Source organism: Melanostigma gelatinosum (assembly GCF_949748355.1).
Source record: "Melanostigma gelatinosum genome assembly, chromosome: 9".
In the NCBI taxonomy this organism is placed as follows: Eukaryota; Metazoa; Chordata; class Actinopteri; order Perciformes; family Zoarcidae; genus Melanostigma; species Melanostigma gelatinosum.
The window spans coordinates 12,083,849-12,106,114 of record NC_136642.1 but is presented as its reverse complement, the minus strand read 5'-3'; the positions used below and the strand labels follow the sequence as shown (position 1 = coordinate 12,106,114).

General features: G+C 45.9%; 3 protein-coding genes across 3 annotated transcripts; 2 read left to right on the top strand and 1 right to left on the bottom strand.

The window, feature by feature from the left end:
* Positions 1 to 41: 41 nt before the first annotated feature.
* On the bottom strand, positions 42 to 1,439 carry LOC306782730 (putative transmembrane protein 244; the record flags this gene model as incomplete). The annotated part of the gene is made up of 6 exons (XM_079276173.1): positions 1,404 to 1,439; positions 1,018 to 1,103; positions 566 to 639; positions 350 to 475; positions 231 to 275; positions 42 to 136 (listed from the first exon to the last, which is right to left on the bottom strand). The coding sequence occupies exons 1-6, from the start codon at positions 1,434 to 1,436 to the stop codon at positions 42 to 44; spliced, it is 459 nt and encodes a 152-aa protein (XP_079132299.1). The 5' UTR covers positions 1,437 to 1,439.
* A 1,187-nt stretch (positions 1,440 to 2,626) lies between these two features.
* Positions 2,627 to 12,386, top strand: l3mbtl1b (L3MBTL histone methyl-lysine binding protein 1b). Its single transcript, XM_079275408.1, has 21 exons — positions 2,627 to 2,750; positions 4,231 to 4,365; positions 4,752 to 4,935; positions 5,049 to 5,392; positions 5,603 to 5,654; positions 6,065 to 6,159; positions 6,293 to 6,397; positions 6,488 to 6,623; positions 6,707 to 6,798; positions 6,894 to 7,045; positions 7,237 to 7,340; positions 7,461 to 7,546; positions 7,679 to 7,789; positions 7,878 to 7,992; positions 8,220 to 8,319; positions 8,780 to 8,974; positions 9,577 to 9,678; positions 9,771 to 9,835; positions 9,939 to 10,111; positions 10,335 to 10,397; positions 11,054 to 12,386. The coding sequence occupies exons 2-21, from the start codon at positions 4,255 to 4,257 to the stop codon at positions 11,180 to 11,182; spliced, it is 2,514 nt and encodes an 837-aa protein (XP_079131534.1). The 5' UTR covers positions 2,627 to 2,750; positions 4,231 to 4,254; the 3' UTR covers positions 11,183 to 12,386.
* A 1,728-nt stretch (positions 12,387 to 14,114) lies between these two features.
* LOC306782550 (uncharacterized protein) lies at positions 14,115 to 16,560 on the top strand. The gene is made up of 2 exons (XM_079275965.1): positions 14,115 to 14,354; positions 14,951 to 16,560. Exon 2 carries the CDS (start codon positions 14,965 to 14,967, stop codon positions 15,757 to 15,759), a length of 795 nt encoding a protein of 264 aa, XP_079132091.1. The 5' UTR covers positions 14,115 to 14,354; positions 14,951 to 14,964; the 3' UTR covers positions 15,760 to 16,560.
* Positions 16,561 to 22,266: the final 5,706 nt, after the last annotated feature.

Sequence of the window (22,266 nt, the reverse complement as noted above, 5' to 3'; positions counted from 1 at the left end):
TGTTTAAGAAACGGTCCATACACAGAGCGGCTTCCTGTCTGTCAGGAGATGCTGAAGGAAGCGTAGCTCTGGTCACTCTGGCAGGTGAAGTAAGCTATCAGCTGACCGTTGCATATCATCAGAAACAAGCCGCTACCTATGGAACAACAAAGACGCAGAGCAAAAAGAATTGAACTCATAGAGTTAAATGCAATAATTAACAGATAAGTTGCCAGTGATGTTTGTTTTACCTAAAGCCAGCCACCACTGCCACACCATGGGAAACTCCAACATAACTGCAACATGGAAACAAAAAACGCAATAAGCAATTTGTGTACCTGGGAAGACGTATTGCTCGATTTGCGCTCACCTAGACTGGTGATCATTACATGAAGAAGTGTGACCGTGAGGGCGTAGTCCCACACCCTCCTCCTCACCACTGCAGCAAAAAACAGGCCGCTGCAAAAGTAGGTGAGCTCCAAGGACAGGAGGTTCACTGAGGAGGACAAACGGTGGAAAAATACAGTCAGTGAAAAAGAGTTCATGCCCATTGTTGATCATATTGGCTGCAATTTAGGGTGCTCACCCAAGTATTTGGAGTTGGATTCAGTAGGTTCGGTCTTAAAGTCGAATGGAATCAATCCGTCAAAGTGATCCAACCTAAACGAGAAGATAGAACTGGATTAAATGTACAATAGACTACTGTCAGAAATTGAAAGTGCAAAACCACTGCAAAGTGTGTACATATTCAGCCTTATATGTTGCTCCAGATATAGGTCACATGGTGTGGATAAAGTAACTACTGTGAATCTCACCTGCTGCAAAGGTGGATCCATGAACAAATTAACCCACTATGAGGCCCTAATCAAATATAAACAGTTTGGACCCTATCGACCCCCTTGATTTCCTGCTCTCTGTGCGTTGTGTGTGTATTCCACAACCCCCAAAACACAAACTGCAGACTACACGTGATATATTTCGCCTACAAAACCAGTCCAATGAATACCGCCCCCGCGCATGCGTGTTACGGATTCTCACCTGAAGGCACCGAAGCACACACTCCCAATCATGTAGAAAAGAGAGTAAAATATCACCAGACACAGCAGCAGATTGGAGAGCACGGTCTGTGGGATTGAGACAGAATATATCACAATACAGCATCTAATTTGCAGAGCAGGCAACACTAAACACCAACCTGAAGCTGCTAACAGGAGGCAGGCAGACAGCGACTATATCTGCTGCTCAACCTGATTTTACAGTTAGGATTATAATCTGTACACATATAAAACATAGACTTCAGACGTCACATAGCTTGTCATATTCTCTTCATTATTCAATCGCAACATGATTTCCATAATCAGTCGATCCCAGCAGACTGACAGTTCACGGAGACGTTACTTATGACACATTTACTGGTCCCTCACCTTCGAGTCCAGCGCTTTGCCTTTGAATGCCATCTCATGGTTCGTACTTGTTCTATTACAAAATAATTGTAGGCTGCGGCACGACGCACGAACCCGTTAATCCTCCTTCGAAAACTGGACTTCTTCTGCCATCTAGCGACCGACGCAAGACACAAAAACCAGCGCCGCCGCTTCCACCGCCGTTCACTGAACTCATTTCACCTCGTATCAGGGCGGCCTTTGTTGACTAAAATAAATACTTTCTCTCCATGTACCTGTTAGCTTTAGCTACTGAATGCGGAGCCGTTAATACGATGGCGATTTGTGTCAAGACTTGGGGGGATTTCAACAAAATGATGGCGAAAACGGCCAATAAAATCAGTAGCTTTATTATACCGGAGAAACCATAACCGCCCTATGTGGGAGGGATTGAGCACAGCAAGATATCTGGAGATGATGTGGTTTAACATGAGTATTTGGAATATTAGCGACTCTACAAATACTTCAAATCAATCTGAAAACACCAGGAAGGAATACGCTCCCGTAGTAACCCCACTACTAAATTAAATGGGTTCGCTGTCACATTAAAGCCATAAACCATTCATCCAGTTATGCCATTTGAGGTGACACCATACAGTCCGATACACTGGCTGCTTGGATGGGGGATTTCTGTCAAGTGTAACCCTGTAGTAGTAATTTAGCGTGTTAAACGCAGTGTTTCGTAGGTTTGATTTGGCTGAACTCAACCATCCTGTCCGACTTTATTCAACGTTACTGGTTAAAATAGCACTCGAACAAACCCGCCATATATAAGTCTATAACGTTATATGTTTAAAGAGACAAACCAGTCCAGACTATTGTGTAGCAGCGTGTTTGGGTCGTTTCTGGTTAAACAATGTAATTTCGGGTGATTTTACAGGCCTGAGTATTTAATCCTACAGTTAGCACTAGCGTGTACATACTGATAATCGCCTGTGCTCGCATTGCATCCAATGTTACACAAACTAGCTGTTTAACGAGAGTGCAGGGTTTGTTATTGGGGTGAAAAACGGCCAGTTTGACAGACCAACCGCTCGTCAACGGTCATGGAAGACAATGCGGTCCCTGCGCTCTATTGATACACAGGCGTACTTCTTCGGGGGGAAATACTTGTAAGCAAAGGGGGAGTGTGAGCTCCGGTCCGCCGGTGGTGTTTGGTTATATCGGCACTGAACTGAGTTTAGGGCGTGTTATAAGTGTAAACAGGCTGAGTATTGACCACCGATAGTAAACTGAACTTTTCCGAGACCCAAAGTTGTCAGGCAGCGCATCTTGCACGCATGCGCATCCTTCTATCCAGCTCTAAATAAGAGTTAAAACAGAAACGAGGTGAGTTCCACATTTGTAAAGAATACGGGCGTTAATACTCATTTATTGCCGTTAACAGTGGCATAATTTGAAAAAGCGGCCTTCGTCTGGCTAATTATCGTTAGTTCACATTATTTCCACTCTGATTTAAAAACGGCGAAAATAAATCGTTTTTTCAAGTTTATATTGAATAAATTAATCAAGCAACATTGTTGAAGCTGGTAACAGTAGCGCGGTGCGACTGTGCGTGTTGTGTGGTATTGTGAGAAATATTGGCGTTTTGTAAAATGCGTTTTCCTATTGTTATTAACCGGGAAACTTATTTATTACAGATCGTCCTTAGCTGGCTGCATCCAGTCACAATGCTACGGCTAGCCGTCTAGCAATCCTCCGTCCAGTTGAACGGAGTGGAGCTAGCTGACTGTTAGCTTCGTGTCAGCACTAGCTAGCAACCTGGGGCTGACATTCCGTGACAAGGGGAAAGTGAAGAAAATAACTCGAGTGACGGAAAACACCAAGTCAGGAAATTACACAGCAAGCGCCTGCCTCTGTTCGACGCGTAGCGCCTTTGCATGATTTGTTTAAATGGGTAACTTGAGTAATTTACATAGTTTAAACGTGTTGGTGGCCTCTTCCTATGCTCCGCCATTTTGTATAAGACGAATGCTAATCATGGGCGCTCCTACATACACTTTATTCAGGGATAGAATAAAATTGAGGTATCATGTGCAAAGTCAAACTTAGTCAAGGTCCTTAAGCTCGGGCTGTTGTTTACTTTTCACATGGTTACGACCACCATGCAAACAGACAATATCGCCTTAATTCAGTGTTGAACATGCGTCAAGACTAAAACGTTATATCGTAATATTAGTCTGATTAAAACGCTTTTAAGTTTGGCCAGTCAGTGCAGGAGACAGTGTTCTCTTTAAAATGGATAATCAAATGACCGTCTCGCTTGTTCATAGCAAGGCAAACAGCCGGTTTTAAGAGATACTGTTAAAACAAGGAAAAGATGAACTTGTGTGGTTAACTTCAAGTTGAGACATCTTTCCTCGTGTTTGTCAATGATCCTGATGAAGGTTCGTCCCATTGGGACCGTTTGTGCGCGTGCAGCCCCGTTAGATGACCAGCAAAACAATATTATTATTGACTGTTTTGTCCTGAAATCGAAGTGCATGGTGTATCCTGCAAAGCCAGCACACCACCGCCATCTAGAGGCGATGGTGGGTAATTCTGTTTACAAGTGCAGGTAGACACTGCGTTTTGTCGTTGGGAGCACCTTGTAGGTAAAACTATATAGAGGGGGGAGGGGGCTGCTTGACTGTGGTACTCAAGCCTAGTCAGCACAATAGACGGAGAACAATGTCATGATTTAAATCAGAGATGTGGACTGAATCTTTCTGGTCAACTCCCTGGTACATTTTGGTCCCCTGTAATGTTTTTGTGTCAGTTGTCAGGATATGACAATGTCTGTAATGGGACTGTCGTTGTGTCCATGCAGGTTGGGGATATCGTAGGAGTGGGAATGACCAACACTCCACCCAGTGATGGCCCCTCCCAGGGTGCTGAGTTTGATATGATGGGTGCTCTGGACTGGAAGGACGGTATTGCCACGCTGCCAGGCAGTGACATCAAGGTACGAGAGAGTTTTGTTCCTGTCCAGCATCATCTCTGATTGTGGAAAATGTTTGTGCACAAGTCTCTGATCTTGAATCTGACACAGATTTGTAAGAGCAGGATTTCCTGATGTGTTCAAGAGCTACTTTGCCTCAAATTATAACCACCGTTGCTAACTTTCCAAATGAAAGAATACATTTTTAGTGGAGAGAGAGAGAGAGAGAACTATTTCACACATGGTATGCCATGTATTGAATTAATGTGATGATTATATAGGCTGCCCTCTACTAACTACATTATCTGGGAGACCAGATGAATTCGGGGTGACACACCACTACTGCTGGTTAAGTTCCTGTGAGACACACTGATGTGCATATCTGTCTCCACCTCACTTGTGTCTTTCAGTTTCGCATGACAGAGTTTGGGACGCTTGAGATTGTCACAGACCTAGAAGTCAAAGGGCAGAAGGCAGAGACCTTGGATCCAGCTCAGTCTCACACTCCTACCCCTCCACCAGAGGGACAATCACAGACCGGCAAAGCCACAGCTCCGGCCAATCGCAGTCAGCCAGGGTCATCTCACGGTAAAGGTATGACTGCACATTTTTAACCCTTATATCATTGTTATTGTAAAGATTGGCAGTGTTTACTTTTAATGCTCCTCACGTCAGTTTCAGCCCTTCTTCTCTACTTTGTCCTCCAGCCCCCGGTCCTGTGCTTCTGTCTTTAGAAGAGGGTCCTAGTATGGAGGGCCCCAGTGTGGAAGTTGGTCCCAGTGTTGAGGTCGGCTCGAGCGCAGACACGGGCCAAAATGGGGAGTTGTCGAGGTGCCGGGCCTGTGGCGGCCGCGTTCCCCGAGACGCCCTCCTTCAGGGCAAATTCTGTAGCTCCATTTGTGCGCAGCCCTCCAGCGGCAGATCGTCCCCGGGGGAAGCGAGGGAGAGTCAAGCAGTTGATGGCGAGAGGCTGGGCAAACGTGTGCGCAAAAAGAGGAAGATCTATATGGATTCTGGTGATGAAGAGGAAGACAACCATGAGGAACCAGAGGTGGGGAGCATACGCTGACATTGTTCTCCAGTGTTGATTTCAGAGCTACAGGCCACTCAAGTGTTCAAGTGATGTCTTGCTGTAATAGATTTTGCAACGCATTATCAAATGTGTTTTTTTTCATCTTTAAGTTGAGAAAACACAGAGATTGGTGAGGAAAACGTTGATAGCTCTGATTATTGACACATTCTTTCATTTCACCGTTTGTAGGAAAAGGCCAAAACTACCAAAGGAAGGAGAGGTGCCAAAATTGCCAAACTGGGTATGTTAAGACTGCTGCCACTGTAGAGGGGAGGGAGGGAGGGAGGGAGGGAGAAAGATGTTTCCTGTCTCACAGTGTTTCCAAATCTCATGAAAATCTTGAAATGACTGACATGACTATCTAAATTCAAGGCATCAACAGGCTCACAATATACTACAGAATTAGTTTGACTAAACCTCTTGCAGATTGTCCTCTGATACATCAACTTTTATCTTAAAAAGCTAAAATATCTTTATTGTTCGAAATGATCAATATTTAAGAAAATCGTCACCTAAACTGAGCCGATCTGAATTAAATAAATCTTAAACTGTGAGGAGGTGTATCTGCGATCTGTCTGTTTTTCATGAATGTGATGGTGGTCCAAACTCAGTACATAATACTTGAGTCATTTTTTCCCCCCCAACCCTCAGTGACGGCCCCGGGCAATAAGAAACGGGCATGGAGCTGGCCGTCTTACTTGGAAGAAGAGAGGGCCATCGCTGCTCCTGTTAAACTCTTCAAAGAGGTATTTCCCCCATATATATATATATATATATATATACGCTGGCCAATTTGAGATGCTTTTTAAAAAAAAGTATCACCAGATGGTTTTGTGTATTTGGTCTCAGACTGTGCTTTGATGTTCATTTGTCTTGCAGCACCAGTCGCTTCCTCAAAGCAGGAACAGTTTTAAAGTGGGAATGAAGCTGGAGGGGCTGGACCCGTCTCACCCGTCCCTGTTCTGTGTGCTCACTGTCGCAGAGGTACGTGTGCTAATAGTTGTTTGAGACCAGACCATATCGATCTGCATCGCTGTTTGTAAACAATAATTTGACCGTCCCGTTGCCTCTCAGATACAAGGCTACAGGGTAAGGCTCCACTTTGACGGTTACCCAGAATGCTACGACTTCTGGGCCAACGCCGACTCGTGGGATATGAAACCAGCCGGCTGGTGTGAGAAGAATGGGCATAAGTTATTGTTGCCTAAAGGTAGACGCGCGCACACACACACACACTGACACATCTATCCATGCTTTTATGAACCTATTTTCTAAGCTGGGGTTGTGTCGTAGGTTGTAAGGATGGAGAGTTTAATTGGAGCATGTATGTGAAGAACTGTCGGGGTCAGCTGGCCCCAAAACACCTTTTCAAGAGTCTGAACACAGTGAGTGTTAAGCACACACAACCTGTAGACTCTAAAGCCATCCACATTAAGGGTTTATATTTTCTAAATGTGTGTGTTTACTTTTTGTATTTCAGTCTGTGACTCCGTCTGGATTCAGAGCCGGGATGAAGCTGGAGGCGATTGACAGGAAGAACCCGTCTTTGATCTGTGTAGCAACCATTGCTGCTGTTGTTGACAACCGGCTGCTCATTCACTTTGACAACTGGGATGACACGTATGATTATTGGTAAGAGCCTGGTTTAAGACTGACGGTATGATAGATATCCTCCAGTCCTCTTGGGCGATTGCTACAGCTTTAAATCCAGGTGAAGTCTACGCTAGTTTAAAGTCTTTACAACATCAGCATAGTGCTTAAATATCGAGAGTATGGAAGAGTATTTGACAGGCTCTGTTTACTAGTAGTTGTTTTGTGTCAAGGTGTGACGCTAGCAGTCCATACATCCACCCTGTGGGATACTGTGAGGAAGCTGAACTTACTCTGACCACTCCAGCTGGTAAGACACAGACCAAGACACACGTGGGTCAGTATAAACTATTTTAATTTACTCTAGGGAATGCAGAATCGTAACATTGTCAGAAATAAAGGCTTATAAAAATGTAGATTGAAACTGAAACTGATGGATCTAATTCCCTCTCCTCAGAATATAAGCAGCCCAAGAGCTTCTCATGGGAGAAATACCTGGAAGAGACGGGCACACAGGCGGCTCCTGCTCGCGCCTTTAAACCGGTGCGATTCTCTCTCTCTCTCTCTCACACACACACACACACACACACACAGATATACAAGTACACAACGATTGATAATATGTACTGGTCTGCTAGGAGTATGGGTGTAGTCATGTGATTGTTGTGTTTGCAGCGACCTCCACATGGCTTCCAGATTGGGATGAAAGTGGAAGGCGTGGATAAGAGGAACCCCATGCTCATCCGTGTTGCGACAATAGCGGACACAGAGGACCACCGACTGAAGGTGCGTCGCGTCTCCGCGTCTGGATGGATTCGACATGTTCCGTGCTCTGCGTCTGTCCTAATTATTCTTTTTTTAAATGCTCCCCTAGATTCATTTTGATGGCTGGAGCTCAGAATATGACTACTGGGTGGAGACAGACTACCCTGATTTGCACCCTGTAGGGTGGTGTCAGAAAACGGGACACCCACTACAATACCCTAACGGTGAGACACACTCTCTCACTCACACACTCTTCCCGGCCGTCCCGCCTGATATTCAGAGAGGTCAGTCGAGCTTTCTTAGGAGAAGGATCCAAAATCAGTCAGCACAGATTGTCTCTGCCTTCATTTCACTTCTGGAGGAATCTATAATAAATAGAAAATGGTCTTCTTGCAGTTGTTTGCATAGTTTTATGAACACTCCTTTGTGTGTGTGTTTCTATATATTTCAGGCTCCAGTGATTTAGTGACTGCCCCAGGACAAGGTTGTCCTACCACAGGATGCAACGGGGTTGGCCACATTAGAGGACCTCGCTATGGGACCCACTACACGTGAGTTGAACATAATATTGCTCTTTCTCTGCGTTTCCAATTGTTTTTCAATCTTAATGTCGTATGGCACATTTAGGATCATTTTCCAAATCACTTTCTTCATAATGAAAACACCTTTATTTGTATTTGTTATGATTTCTATGTTATGCTGTATCCTATCACTGTTGCTCAAACAGCACATCGATAGTTGCGTCTCATTTGAACAATATTTGGGGACTGTGTATGTAGTGGGTACAGGAGGAAGAGAAAAGGTCTGGATGTTAGATTATACTTGTGTGGGCTGCCTGCAGTGTAAATGTGTTGCTTGTGTGTGTGGGAGTTTTGAGTCTTTAAGGTGATTTCTCGCTGCTTTTTTTTTTATCGATTTGTTGTAGCCTGCTAAATTGAAGAGCATCAAGTGTGAAAATGCGGCAGTTTGTTTCCGGCCTTGGTAACGTCGACGTGTCTTTTGTGTGCGCAGTCAGGTCAGCTGTCCCTATTCGGAGATAAATCTGAACAAGGAGGGCTTGCTGCCAGACCGCCTAAGTGGAGAACGACCTCTCGCCCTCAGTGGACCTCATCCACGTGGGCGCCGCCCCGATCCTCTAACAAACACCACGACACAGACCTCCTCAGCGCCAGACCAGCTGGAAGGAGCTGAAGACTCCCAGAACAGGTTTGCGGCCGTCACAAAAAATACACATGGACACGCTTTCAAGGTGCAATGTGTAATGTTTGGTCAGAGTCTCCAAACAAAGGGGACAGCATTTCACCTCTACTGGGTCCATACGATGTAAAGTTTACGTATACGTTAGCCACGAGCAGCAAAAGGATCCGGAGTCAATTCCCCAGGATCAGGCCCCTGAGTTCAGACGCCACTTTGGATTTAATCCAACAAACAAACTATCAAAAAGCACACAGGGTATGGATGTATTCCAGGAAAGCCCTCATTGCAGCGCTGCTTCTTTGTTCTCTGGACTAAGAGCAGACCGGATGCTACAGTGACTCACCATCACCTCTTGAGGTACAAGTGGTATTACAAGACAGGCTGGGCTCATTTCAGTAGACATCTCTGCAATACAACACAGACTTCTTTGGGATAACGTTAACAAAGTAACCTCTTCACGTTCTATTTATAGTGTAAGTTCAAAGGTTCTGGCCAGATCTTACACACTGCACATTCTAAAGTCACTAACACTCCCGAGGGAACTCTCTCACTGTTTCTCATTCAACTCGTATTCGTTGGTTTGTATCTGAGCGGGTTGTCTGTGTTGCTAGGAAACCGCCGACAGTGGAGGCTGAGCGTTTGGGACGTACCACTCAGCCACAGCCACCGGGGGGAGCCAGTGAGCAGAGCCACAATGGAACAAGGCCTAAACGGTACAGCCATGGAACCATCACGCCATCAAACTGTGCTGCAGAAGATGTTCTCTTGTACCAGAGAGTGACTTCTAACTTGTGTGTTTCTTCAGGACCGCTCCAGTTCCCAAATACCTGAAAATGCACTACGTGAAAGAGGAGATTGGGGATAGCAAAGGTGCGTGTGAATGTGTGTAAAAAAAATGAGAGGCGATGAAGCATGTAAATCACCTACTCACTCACCGATGACTGCTGCCTTGCCTCCTCTTCCCTCTCCTCAGCCTCTCCGGACGCCATCTCTCTCCAGCAGGCCCTCCACGAGTCTGTGTTCTCCCCCGGCCTCTCTGCCTCCCCCCCCCACCGGGTGGCTCTCTGCTGGGACAAACACTGCCAGCTGCTGCCCGAGGTCCTGGGGCTGACTGCCAAGAGAGTGGCCACTTGGAGCGCCGAGGAGGTCAGACATGCTCACACACTCGCACTGCAGACGTGCTTCCTCATTCACACATCCAACATGAAGGCATGGAGTTGTTCAGGGAAACTGAAACTGTGCATGAATATTCAAGGGACAGCTTCTCTTTCAGTTCAATAAAGGCATACACGACACGTTGATTAGGAGATAGACATTTATTGATTACACATATTGTGTGTGACAGTCTGTTGCTTCCTTTTCTCACCAGGTGGCCACTTTTGTCAAAGGACTTCCAGGATGTAAAGAACACGCTGCTACGTTTAAAACAGAGGTAAGCCCTTCATCCCTGTTTAGACCAAGACTCCAGATTTAAATAATGATTAGTTCAATGAAAGATTGATAAAGATTATTGTTTGAATGCGTGAGGAATCTTAGTCTGAAAAATGACAAAAAAAGAGACGGATGTCTTCAAATTGCCTGTTTTGTAGGTTTGAGATGTTAACTGTCAGTCAACAAATCAATTAATTGCCACTGACTTAATAAATTCAATGTGTATGTATTGCTGCCAACTCTGTGTATTCTGTGATACAAACAATATTAATAACAGACACAGTTTGCAACTACTCCAAATATAAAACGATGTAGTGGCTGGATGTCTGAATACGCAGTTAGTTTGCCAACATACTCAAATTCACAGGTGATACGTCAATGCTGTGTTGTCATGTTGTCTCAGCTGTTCAATGACCGTAAATAGAGTGGTGCAGGAATGAGTCCTAAAACCCGTAGATGAGTCAGCATTTTTACACTTCCCTCTTCTCAAAGTCGATGAGTGTCTTGAATGTGTTCTTGGTTCGATGACTGAAATAAGGTCTGTGGTTAACACATGCTGAACATTTCGTCCTACACTATAAAACACAACAGTAAATCCCCCTCTTGTGTGTAAAACACAGTGATACGGAGCAAATCATCTTTACGTTGTCTTTTCAGCAAATAGATGGCGAGGCCTTCCTGCTGCTCACCCAAGCGGACATCGTCAAGATCCTGTCCATCAAGTTAGGACCGGCCCTGAAGATCTACAACTCCATCCTCATGTTGAAGAACGCAGACGAAGAGTAAGACTCTAAAGACTGACGAGGAATCCCTCCCTCCTTACCGGCCCCTCGACACTCAAGCTGTGAGACGTTTGATAAAATCAGCCCGAGCAGGTTTCGAGTGTCGAGCTCCACATCACAGAGAAAATGTCCGTCCGCCCCCCCCCCCCCTCTCCTTTATGGACCGTACTGATCAACCTGAGGGAGGGTTTTACAGGATTCTTCCACTCATATCGTGTTTGTTTACTAAATCATTTAAAAAAAAGAACTACAGGCACCTTCAATGCTCCTTAACATTGTACAGTTTGTTTTTATTTGAACTGTAATGGTGCTTGAGCTCCGAGCAAATGGAACAAGCGTGTTTGTGATTTGTTGCATTTTACTTGTCAAAACTTTTCTTTCTTTTTTTTAAAGCTGCAAAATACAATCGTGAGGTGGCGAGAGGTTCTTAACAATGTGAAACCCAGTGGAACAGAAGCACTATGTAGTTGAGCCTTTCTCCTCTAGATGGAGGAAGTGGGCCGCTCCACAGGCCTGAAGGCAAAACAGAGTTTGATTCAATTGGACTGAAGCTTAGATAGAACGGGGGATGGTAAAGAGGTTGTGTGTGTGCGTGTGTGTGTGTGAGAGAGAGAAAAACGAGGATGTTATCTCCCACCAGTGTGTGTGGTACTTTTTCTGGTCAAATGAACGAGCAGGGTTAAGGGCTAAATGTTGAATCAAGGAAACGTGCAGTCTTTTAAGGTGGAAGGAGACAACAAACTAGCTCTGTTCTTCTTTTATCTGCTTCGTTGCTTTAGGGAACGGCACATGAACATGAATGTTAAAACAAACCGCTTTTTGGTTGTTTTGTTGATATTGTTTTTGTTTGGTTCATTAACATTGTAAATAGTATACAGCTACAAAAGAACTGTCCCTGACAGAGTTTACTCCTGCTCGGTTATGCAAAGGCTTGACGTCTGTCCCCGGGGAAGGACTTTGTGACGGTGAACTGAAAAATACGACCCTCAATTCATACAAAGATTTTGAGAAAAAAAGAAACAAAACAAACATTGTCAGTGTCTTTGTAAATCAGCGCGTACTTCAGCGAGTTGGAATGTGTACATCAGCAACTGTTTATATGCAAACGGCTTTTATTTATGTATTCTAATTTAAAGGGTAACGGTACGCTGTTTCTGGCTCTGAGGTAAGCTGTGGCTGTTTGGTGGAAAGTGTGTGAACGGGTGAAAATAAACGAGATGCACACTGTCTGCTGTCCTCATTTAACCTAATCTCAAACTGTGATCTGTAACTGTTTTTGTTTACTTCTTTACGGTCGTGGAAAACACACTCACTCAAGTACCCAATGCATTTCTTAGGTACAGTAGTTTGCCAAAACAAGCACAACTCGAGGTCCAGCTACTAGCTTTTGACTGGATCACGGTTCTTTACCAGCGGATGGTGTTCCCTCTGTGTACTCGAAGAGCTGTTGGCGTGCGAGTAACTCTTAAAATTGAATTGCTAGCACTTTTAGGACATCTTGTTTGTGTAAAAGTTAAGCATCAAAGTGAGTGGTGGAAAGCATAGAATATTTCCATTTTGTGCTACACTAAGATTCAAAGTGAAATTGCATGTTTTACTCTCCTGGAGTTATTTGTCAGGCCTTTTTCAAATTAAGATTTTATCACAACCTTGTTTTCCCATCAACATTTTTCGGCTTGTGCCCCATGTTTCAAATAAACGGTTTCCGGTTATCTGGTTTGAGTTGATTCTTCCTGTAAACTTCTCACGTGGTTTCATTTAAATAACAGTTTGAGGCCCCGAGAAGGAGTTGAGTGGAACATTTCACAAAAAAACACAAAGATTAGAGAAAAGTATTAAAAACAATTGTATGTAGCAGAACTTCTTCTGGTTTCATGGGCCAACAGATATGGCACACATAAAAATACACCACTAACCAGCATGAAGGTGAGTTTCCGCTTGTTGCTTAGAGGCCCGGTGTAGCCAAAGCACAGTGTGGTTGTTTTAGGGTGAAGAGCACGATGTCCCACACAGTATACTGGATTGTGGGTCATGTATGACAACCAGCGAGTTTGAGGGCCGTGACCATATTGCAACATTTAATAAAAAATGCTCCATGCCTCTACGACGAAGTGCTTTTGATGTTGACAGCTGAGAGAACTGATGTTGCTGCCGGAAACTGAGACGTGACGACCACAAGAGTCGTAGATATGCGTGGGCCTGGACTGAGATAGATTTCACAACTACACTGAAGTAGCTTTGAGCTCCTCTAGCATTGTCGGACTCACAGACAGCTTTAAGAAACAGCCATGCAGCATAACCAGAGATATTGTCTTCTTTATTCCAAACATTCTTCTTCTATGTCAGAACCTTTTGCCAACATTACCCACAATGCAACTCGATCGCTGACAGTTTGCTTGGAGATTCGAGTATTTTAGTAGCGGCTAATATAGCTTCTAGTAGCTAGTCAATATGTCAGTGTTGAGATTTATTTATGTTTATTAAACATAAATACTAATTTATGTTGGAAAGTCAGCTTGGAATTGGAATTTGTTTAACTTAGAAAAACTTTTAATTGTGGATTTTTATTGAACTTCAATTGTAACTTTAAATGAAGGCTGTGTTTCTGTCATTTTCCTCTTTAAGAAAAAATGTAAGTATCTGGCATTTGGATTTCATACCATACAGAATGTAATGGAAAGCATAATGGCTGCCTGGAACGGTAGAAAACTAAATTGTAGGCCTATAGCATATATATGTATATAATGTATACAGCATTTGTAAGGACCATATATAACCCTGTTCCTGCTCACACTTGATGGCTGCTGATCACTGAGAATCAGTGGGCTCACCGTGGGACTGGCCTGCACCAGCCACAGATTCCCACGACCCCTCCTCCGCTCACACGGAGACAAATCAAAACACAGGCTGCGGAGGCGCACAAGCAGCGAGGACACGGAGAGGAAGAGCGGCTTTGCACCACTTTTTTTTTTTAGTAAGACTGTATTTATTATAAAAGCTCCGCAGTGCCCGCTGTTGCGCTGCACAGCGGCTCACACAGTACAAATAAAAGAGATGAAGAACGCCTTAATGTTTGTAGGGATACGTTGAAAGTCTGGATTTAACACAACTCGGGGTTCTTTATTTTGACGATGCCGAGGAGCCAGTTTCTGCTTCGGATATACGTCCAAAACAAGGCAAGTATCCAATTAGATTTGACTGCGTTAAAGTAGTGAACCGCAGTGAGTTGCTGTAGTCAGCAACAGTGTTGCCGAGCATCGTGGATTTAAATATAACATTAAAGATGCATGCGTAAAAGCACTTATAAAACAGCAATGTATCGTCTCTGTTTGCGTCCTGTTGAATCACGCTGTGTTCACTCGCCTGGGGTGGGAGAATTATATCACGAGTTCAGTGGGAGCAATTACCGTAGTGGTGTGACTCTGTTTTCATGACCGCAGTGAGAATGCTGAGTGAAATCATTCGGTTCCTGAGAGGGATCGGTCGTCTCTTTATTCCCGTGGTGGTGAATGAGTGTTTCGATAACAGTTCAGTTCAGAGAAGCTGCTGCAGGGCAGTGGAGAGTCTCTGAGGGGCTGCAGAGAGGTTGGCATCTCATTAACTCCGCCACATGTCTTATTAAAGCAGCTATTTCCTGTTGTGTGCCATGCAGACTAAACTATCTTCCCTCCCAACACCCCCTGTGCTCTCCCCCCTATGCAACACTTTGTGACTTCATTTGTGTATTTCTGCTCTTGGTCCTCTTTTCCCGTGTCTCCTCTTCTGTGCTCAGTCTGAAGCCAGAGGATGACGGCAGCCGATCCTGTCTGCAGCCCCGCATCCTCCCTCTCTTCCCAGGCATCACCCGTTTGCCTCCCGGCATGCTGCAGACACCTGAGGAGCGGCAAGTTCCTCCAGACCAAACTGCCCCTGCGCTCTGCCCCAGGTGTGTGGCTCCTGCTGGGCGCTGTGGTGGTTTTGGTCGGGATGGCTGTGGCGGTGGCGGGCTACGTGTCCGCAGCTCCGAAGCCCGCCGCGGCCGCCCGAGGCAGCACCCACGTTGAGAGGATGAAGCTGGCCGGGCCCGTGGTCATGGGAGTGGGCCTGTTCATCTTCATCTGTGCCGCCACGCTGTTGTACGAGAACCGGGACCTGGAAGTCCTCCGACGAGAGACGCCGGAGGACCTTGAGGATTTGAAGGGAGGAGACGGCTGGGAGGACTCGCAGGAGCTGCCCAGCTTCAGCTGTCAGGATGGGGAGCAGGGATCCTGGGCCGCTCCGACCCACGTCCTCCCCCTCTCGGACCAGAACTGTGGTCCTCCTCTTCCTCCATCTCACAGAAACACACACAACATCAGCAGCAGGTCTTCACAGTCGCCTCCTTCCGATGCAGGAGGTAGAGATAGGGAGGAGGAGGAGGAGGAGGAGGAGGAGAAGGAGGAAGGACGGGCAACTCTACTGGCCCAAGTTCTGCACCACCAGGAGCCAACCCCTCCCCCTCCATCCCCCTGCCCGTCCGTCTCCCACTCCTCCGCCTGCTCAGACTCTTGCAACTCCAGTGAAATAGACTTCAACATGCGGACAGGCTTTCCTCAACACTGAACCTCCCACTGGTTCAACTTCTACCGTCTCATAAAATATGCATGATGAGATTCATTTGGAAGTTTCACGTGCAGACACACACTTAAGACGATGCATTCCTCAATAAACAGATGACATGTTTCTCGGTATGTTTTAGTGGCTCTGAGTCACTGTCTGTGAAGGGTGTTTTTGTCCCACATCGGTCTCTGACTCACCCACGTTTGAAAGATCGTGGCTATGTTATTTGATGTCAACTCGCCATCTTGTTGTCTTTGAACTCACCCATGCCAGAAAAAATCCTAAAAAGCCACTGCTCGGTTGACCATATTTGGACGTGAGGAGGGTTGCTGAAAACTTATTTGGGTGCCGTACTGGGAGATGGACACACTCTCTCTCACACACACACACACACACACACACGCAGATCGTTTACATTTCCTTGCTGGAGAGGTTTGGTTGAGAGGATGAGCCAGATAAGGTCTTAAATGCGTCTTTATCTAATCTCACACACACTGTTATCTGCTCTTTATCTGAGCAAATTGTGTCTCGGTATAAACAAGGGGAGCACACAAGGCCGCACTCCTCTCGTTGGACACCTACAGCCGCGCTATAAATACCAGCTGCTGCTCTGTACACACGCAAGAGTGGACTTGAGTTCCAGTGTTTTACTGTCATTCATTTGCTTTTTAAATTCAGTGTCAGCTGTTCAGTTCCCTCCCTTCTCCCGAGTGTGGTGAGGCGAGATCTTAAAGAATTTGAATCAGATGGTGGAAAGAAATAAAAGAGCAATGACTGAAAAAAAATAAAAATAATCAAAATCTGGTGAGGCTGTTATGAGTTATTTCTGACGCAGCTTTAACTGAGAAAAGCGGTCCTATGAGTCGTGTAACTGAAGCCTCACTCTCCCACCATCAAGACCTTTCATCTCCTCTCGCTTCATCATCTGATTCCTACGCTTTATTCAAATACCCCCCCAGTCCTCCATCTTAATCTTTGGCTTCTGCAAAAATAAAGCAAAAACAATGCAGAGAAAAATGTTATCGGGTCCAATTAAGCAAAAGCAAGCTTGTTTGAACAGTCTGAGAGGTAAAGGAGTTAAGTTTTTAATTATCACCAGCATGTTCTCCTCCAGCCTCTAATTACACAGGGTCTGAGAGTTTTTATAGGCGCTTTAGGACTGCAGAGTATTTCCTTGTTGTTTGGGCCCATGCTGGGATCCTGCCATCCAGATGACGACTGAGACTGAAGCGTTCACTAATTTGCAACCATTCCTTTCACTCACTAAAAAACAGCACCCATCTCTCTGTTACACACACACACACACACACTCAGTTGGAGGTTGTGTGCAGGTACATTATGCTGTTTTAAGATGCTGGATTTTAGTAGCAGGTATGAGTCGGGGAGATGTGTCTGAATCGTCACTGAATCTAAGCAGCCTCCTTCGCGCTTATCGCTCGGAAAAGCAGCTCTCTCTCTCTCTTTCACACATACAGGAGTCCTCACTGTGAGAGATGCTCTGATCTGTTCACATTTACAGGGAAAGAGCTGCATGGATGTCAGAGCTGCAACCAAAAGGTTGTTCCTGATTCATCTGCAGATTCACTGTCAAATCGTTTTGCCAGTTTATTGGGTTCACCAATCTAATACGTTGTAACTCACCAGTCCTGCAGTGAATCCCATGAAGGTTACTGTTTCAGAGAGGTGTTGATCCAACTTTGTGGTCAAAGAGGGTCGGCTAAAAAAAAAAAGAAAAAGACGCCACCATCACCACAAACTACATCCCCCAAAATGATTATAAAGTTGTCAGAAAATAGTAAAGAAAAATGGCTAAAAATGATTCATCCACTGTGCGTTTCAGCTCTGTCAGTGGGGATCATGTTGCTCCTGTGTCTTCATATCCATGTGGCATATAGTTTGATTTCTCAGTTATCGATCCTCTTTGAATCTGACATTAAACTGACCAGAGGGGATTTCATTGTCTTTACACTCATGCTCAACAGCACTGCAGCAACTGAGAATACAAGACATCTTTGAGGTGTACAACAGTGCTGTTACATAATTTACCAACACACTTTTTTTTTTGCTGCATTGAGAATATAACTGAATCAAACCCCCCCCCCCCCCCCCCCCCCTCTGAGAGATTACCATGATGTGTGTTGATACATATCTATACAGATGGAAGGGAGGCTGTAAGCTGCTTAACCCTACGCTGACTCAGGACACCCTCTGCTCCTTAAGAGATAGAGCAACATGCATGTATATAAACTGAGTGACTGAGGATCAGCCATCTGGAAAATGCCAGTTTTAAAGAAGTGGTTTTTTTTTAACTCCCAGACTTTACATGTTACAGCTGGAAGTGAGATTCACTTAAGAAGTCTTTGAAAAAAAAATAAAAGTGGGACGTATCAGCCGGATGACGGAAATGTTTTCCACCACTAAGGAGGCGCTTTAACCTTTGTCCACATCTGGCATTCAGTACCTCGTGAAAACAGAGGGCTGAATTACCAGCTTGGTTTTATATGTAACATTCACGTTGGTGTATCTTCTGCTACAACAAGCTAATAAACCAAATGACATTTTCTGACATTAGAGGCGATATGAAGTCTTTCTGGTGGCCAGACTCCACATCCCACCCCTCGGGGTTTACTGAGTTGCAGCTGTTCACCCCCCCGAACTTTGGTCGTTGGACCATCTTCCCTTCAGCCTTTTAGCAGCTGTGAGGTGAGGACAAATAGCAGGTCTATTCCTGATCTAATCCAATTCACGGTTTCCTCGACAGACCTCATGGTGCAGTCAATGGAAGAAGCATCCCGCTCATATGAAAGGACTAATATTCTGTGTTTTTGCCATCATGATGCTCAAGGTAAGACGTTTTACAGTAGGTGAACCTCAGCAGCTGTTCTACTACATTGTTGATACTAGAACTTATGTTTAAAAAAAAGCATACTCATTTCTGGTTGACAGTTATTCATGAGCAACAGATTATTGCGTCTTTCACAAAATTATGAATTATCTTCTGATTAATGTTAATGTCAAATAATTGGGCCTCTTGATTTGTGAAATATCAACAAAGTCTATTTCATCTAAAGTCCACACTGTGTAATACAACAGCCCTGCAATAAAATAGGGTTGCAATTAATCATTTTTATTATTAATTAATCTTCTGATGCTTTTCTTGATTAATCTATTAATCTTAAATCTATAAAGTAAAAGTTAGCCTTTTTGCCTGAAAAATGACTCAAAAGATGAATTGGTCATCATAATAGTTGTGTTTACATTTTCTGCGGATCGATTAAGCTTTGCAGCTGTGCAATACATCCTAAATTCATGAAGGTTATAATGTTCCGTTTTTGTTGGACCTGCTTTAAACAGTACCAATACCAAACAGTAGTTTGAGGCTGCAGTGTAATCGTCCTCGTGGTTAACAGTTGATCCGGGATCCGTGCGGATCACACGTGCGGATAATCACGTCACGTTAATCATCACAGTGAGAAATAAAGTTTGACGGACGATCGTGAGCCGCCATTATTGAGTCAAATATGCCATCAGGACATCTGCATTCATGCCTTGTGTTCGCCGGTCTCTGATAACGTTACATTGTAAACAACCAGTCCGTGTTTAAACCAACAGGAGAACGAAGGTTCCGTTCAGTTATACTATGATGCGTTCAGGCTCTGTTCAGTGAAGATGAGTATTGGGCGAAGGTAAATTATAACACAAGAACCTTGAATAAAGCCAGAGGTTTGAAGATGATGTTTTCACAACAACATAAATAGATATTAGAGATGTATTATGACCTGTTTACAATAACCTCTAAGCAGCTCATGATACATCATTAAAACTACTTATGACAAGATTTGTTTTAATCAATACCTGTTATGACGTGGTGTGTTCATGGACCCGAATGCAGACTCAGACAGCAGAGTTCTATTTCAAAACCAAGATAGTTTATTTCTCTCAGTCAAGGGAAAAGACAGGAAATGGACAAAGTCAATAGGAGGCGTCTCCACGCCTCCGCACGGTTCCAAGCCGGAAAGTGGCTAATCCTGCTGAGTGGCAGACGAAGCCGACAGGAAAACTGTCAAACAGCAATACGGAGGCGCGTCCTCGCGCTCCGCTCGGATCTCAGCCGGGAAGTGGCCGGTCTGCGTCCGCGGCTGGCAGGCAGGCTGGATCGTCTGTGTGACACCCGAGGCTCGACACAGGAACGCCAAGACGACACAGTTGATCCGAGGAACTAACTGGAAGGCTTCTTCGTACAGGTGAAAACCCGAGGCTCGACACTGTACGGCAGGCAAGTTGAAAAAACGAAATGCATCGTTAGTAGCGGATCTTCAGAGAGTGAACAAACGGACTGCTCACGGGTCGGAATACCAGGTAGGTAAACGGACGGACTGACAACTTGGATGAGAGTGACAGGAGTATTTATGTCAGCTGGAGGCGATCACAGGAGATGAGGCACAGCTGTGCCTACGGAGAGAGGCGCGGCAGTGGGCGGGACTCGTAGGAGGACACTACTGAGGGAAATACAGCAGAGTTAGACATAAATCCTTACAGTACCCCCCCCCCCCTCAACGGGAGCCTCCCGGCGAACCGCCAGGCTTATCGGGGGTGCAGGCGATGGTATGTGCGGAGTAGCTCTGGATCCATCGTGTCCAGAGCTGGGTCAACCTCGTCTGGGGAAAACTGCCGAGAGAGGGTGTCAGGCTTGATGTTCTTACTTCCTGGGCGGTAGGTGATGGTGAAGTTGAAACGGGCAAAGAACAGAGCCCAACGGGCTTGGCGGGAGTTCAGTCGCCGGGCCGAATGGATGTATTCGAGATTTCGGTGGTCGGTCCACACAATGAACGGGTGGACTGACCCCTCCAACCAATGTCTCCATTCCTCCAGAGCCAGCTTGACGGCCAGTAACTCCCGGTTGCCCACATCATAGTTCCGCTCGGCCGGGGAAAGGCGGCGAGAGAAAAAAGCACATGGACGGAGCTTAGAGTCAGTGGTTGAGCGTTGTGATAATACTTCTCCTACTCCGGTGTCGGAGGCGTCCACCTCGACCATGAACTGGCGGCTTTCATCCGGCTGTACTAGGATGGGGGCTGATGTGAATCGCTCTTTGAGGGCATTAAACGCCTGGTCGGCCTCGGGGGACCAGGAAAAAAACACTTTAGAGGAGGTGAGTCTGGTTAGGGGTGACGCCGTCTGACTGTAGTTCCGAATGAACCGGCGATAGAAGTTTGCAAATCCTAGGAATTGCTGGAGCTTCTTCCGGTGAGAGGGGACCGGCCATTCGGTGACCGCTTTAACCTTCTCTGGGTCCTTCCGAATCTGACCCTCCTCAATGATGAAACCAAGAAACTGTACGGGGGTGACATGGAATTCACATTTCTCGGCTTTGATGAAGAGTTGGTTCTCCAGTAAGCGCTGAAGGACCTGACGGACATGGTGGCAATGTTCCTGTAGGTTTGAGGAGTAAATCAGAATGTCGTCGATGTAGACAAACACAAACCGGTTGAGAAAATCCCTGAGCACGTCGTTCACCAGCGCCTGGAAAACGGCTGGTGCATTTGTAAGTCCGAATGGCATGACCAGGTACTCGAAATGTCCCAGGGGAGTGTTGAAAGCGGTCTTCCACTCGTCCCCCTCTCGTATCCGAACCAAGTGGTAGACATGTAGGGCTCCATCCGATGATTCTGTTTCCTGCCCAGTCTATCTGTGGGTTGTGGTCCAGGAGCCAAGGATGGCCCAGAACCAGGGGCGTCAGGGGCGTAGAGAAGATGTAAAAACAGATCTCATGTTGGTGGTTTCCTGACACAAACAGGGTAATAGGGCAAGTCCGGTGCGTGATATTGGTCAAGCGACTGCCATCCAGAGCGTTCGCCTGAAGAGGGCATTCCAACTACTCCAAGGGAATCCCATGAGCGAAGGCCAAGGAGGAGTCCAAAAAACTCTGTTCTGCTCCGGAGTCAATCAGGGCCAAGACCGGTAGAGCACCGGACGGCAGGCATAACTTAGCAGGTAGTGTGAGACGGGACTTGGAACGGGGAAGTCGGGTGGAGTCGCTCGCCATTATTCCCACTCTTACTGGCGAGCCCTCTCTTTTGGGCACACCGGGCAGACAGGGATACAGTGACCCGGCTCGCCGCAGTAGAGGCAGGCTCCTGAACAGATTCGTCGCTCCCTCTCATCCTGAGACAGATGGAGCCGTCCCAACTGCATGGGTTCATCCCAATCCTCGGGAGAAGGTGCCGGAGCAGGCGAGTGCTGGTGGCCTGGGCTGCGGCGGCGAGGTGGAACTGGGGACCGGTGACCGGAAGTGGTTACTGGCTGACGAACCGGAGCCGGGAGCCTGTAGTTACGCTCTCTCCGACGTTCCTGTATCCGAGTATCCAGTCGGATGGTGAGAGCGATCAGGGCTTCCAGTGTCTTAGCCTCCTCCAGAACAGCGAGCTCGTCCCTTAATCCCTCCGACAGGCTGCTGAGAAAAACCCCCTTTAGCGCCCTCTCCTCCCAACCGGACTCTGCGGCCAGGAT

What these genes read in the sequence shown, in the direction of transcription:
- LOC306782550 (XM_079275965.1), top strand. Translation starts at nt 14,965, where the DNA reads ATGACGGCAGCCGATCCTGTCTGCAGCCCCGCATCCTCCCTCTCTTCC.
- l3mbtl1b (XM_079275408.1), top strand. Translation starts at nt 4,255, where the DNA reads ATGACCAACACTCCACCCAGTGATGGCCCCTCCCAGGGTGCTGAGTTT. An exon ending in TAAGTTATTGTTGCCTAAAG is followed by an intron (nt 6,624 to 6,706) that starts GTAGACGCGCGC and finishes GTTGTGTCGTAG; the next exon opens with GTTGTAAGGATGGAGAGTTT. An exon ending in CCACTTGGAGCGCCGAGGAG is followed by an intron (nt 10,112 to 10,334) that starts GTCAGACATGCT and finishes TTTTCTCACCAG; the next exon opens with GTGGCCACTTTTGTCAAAGG.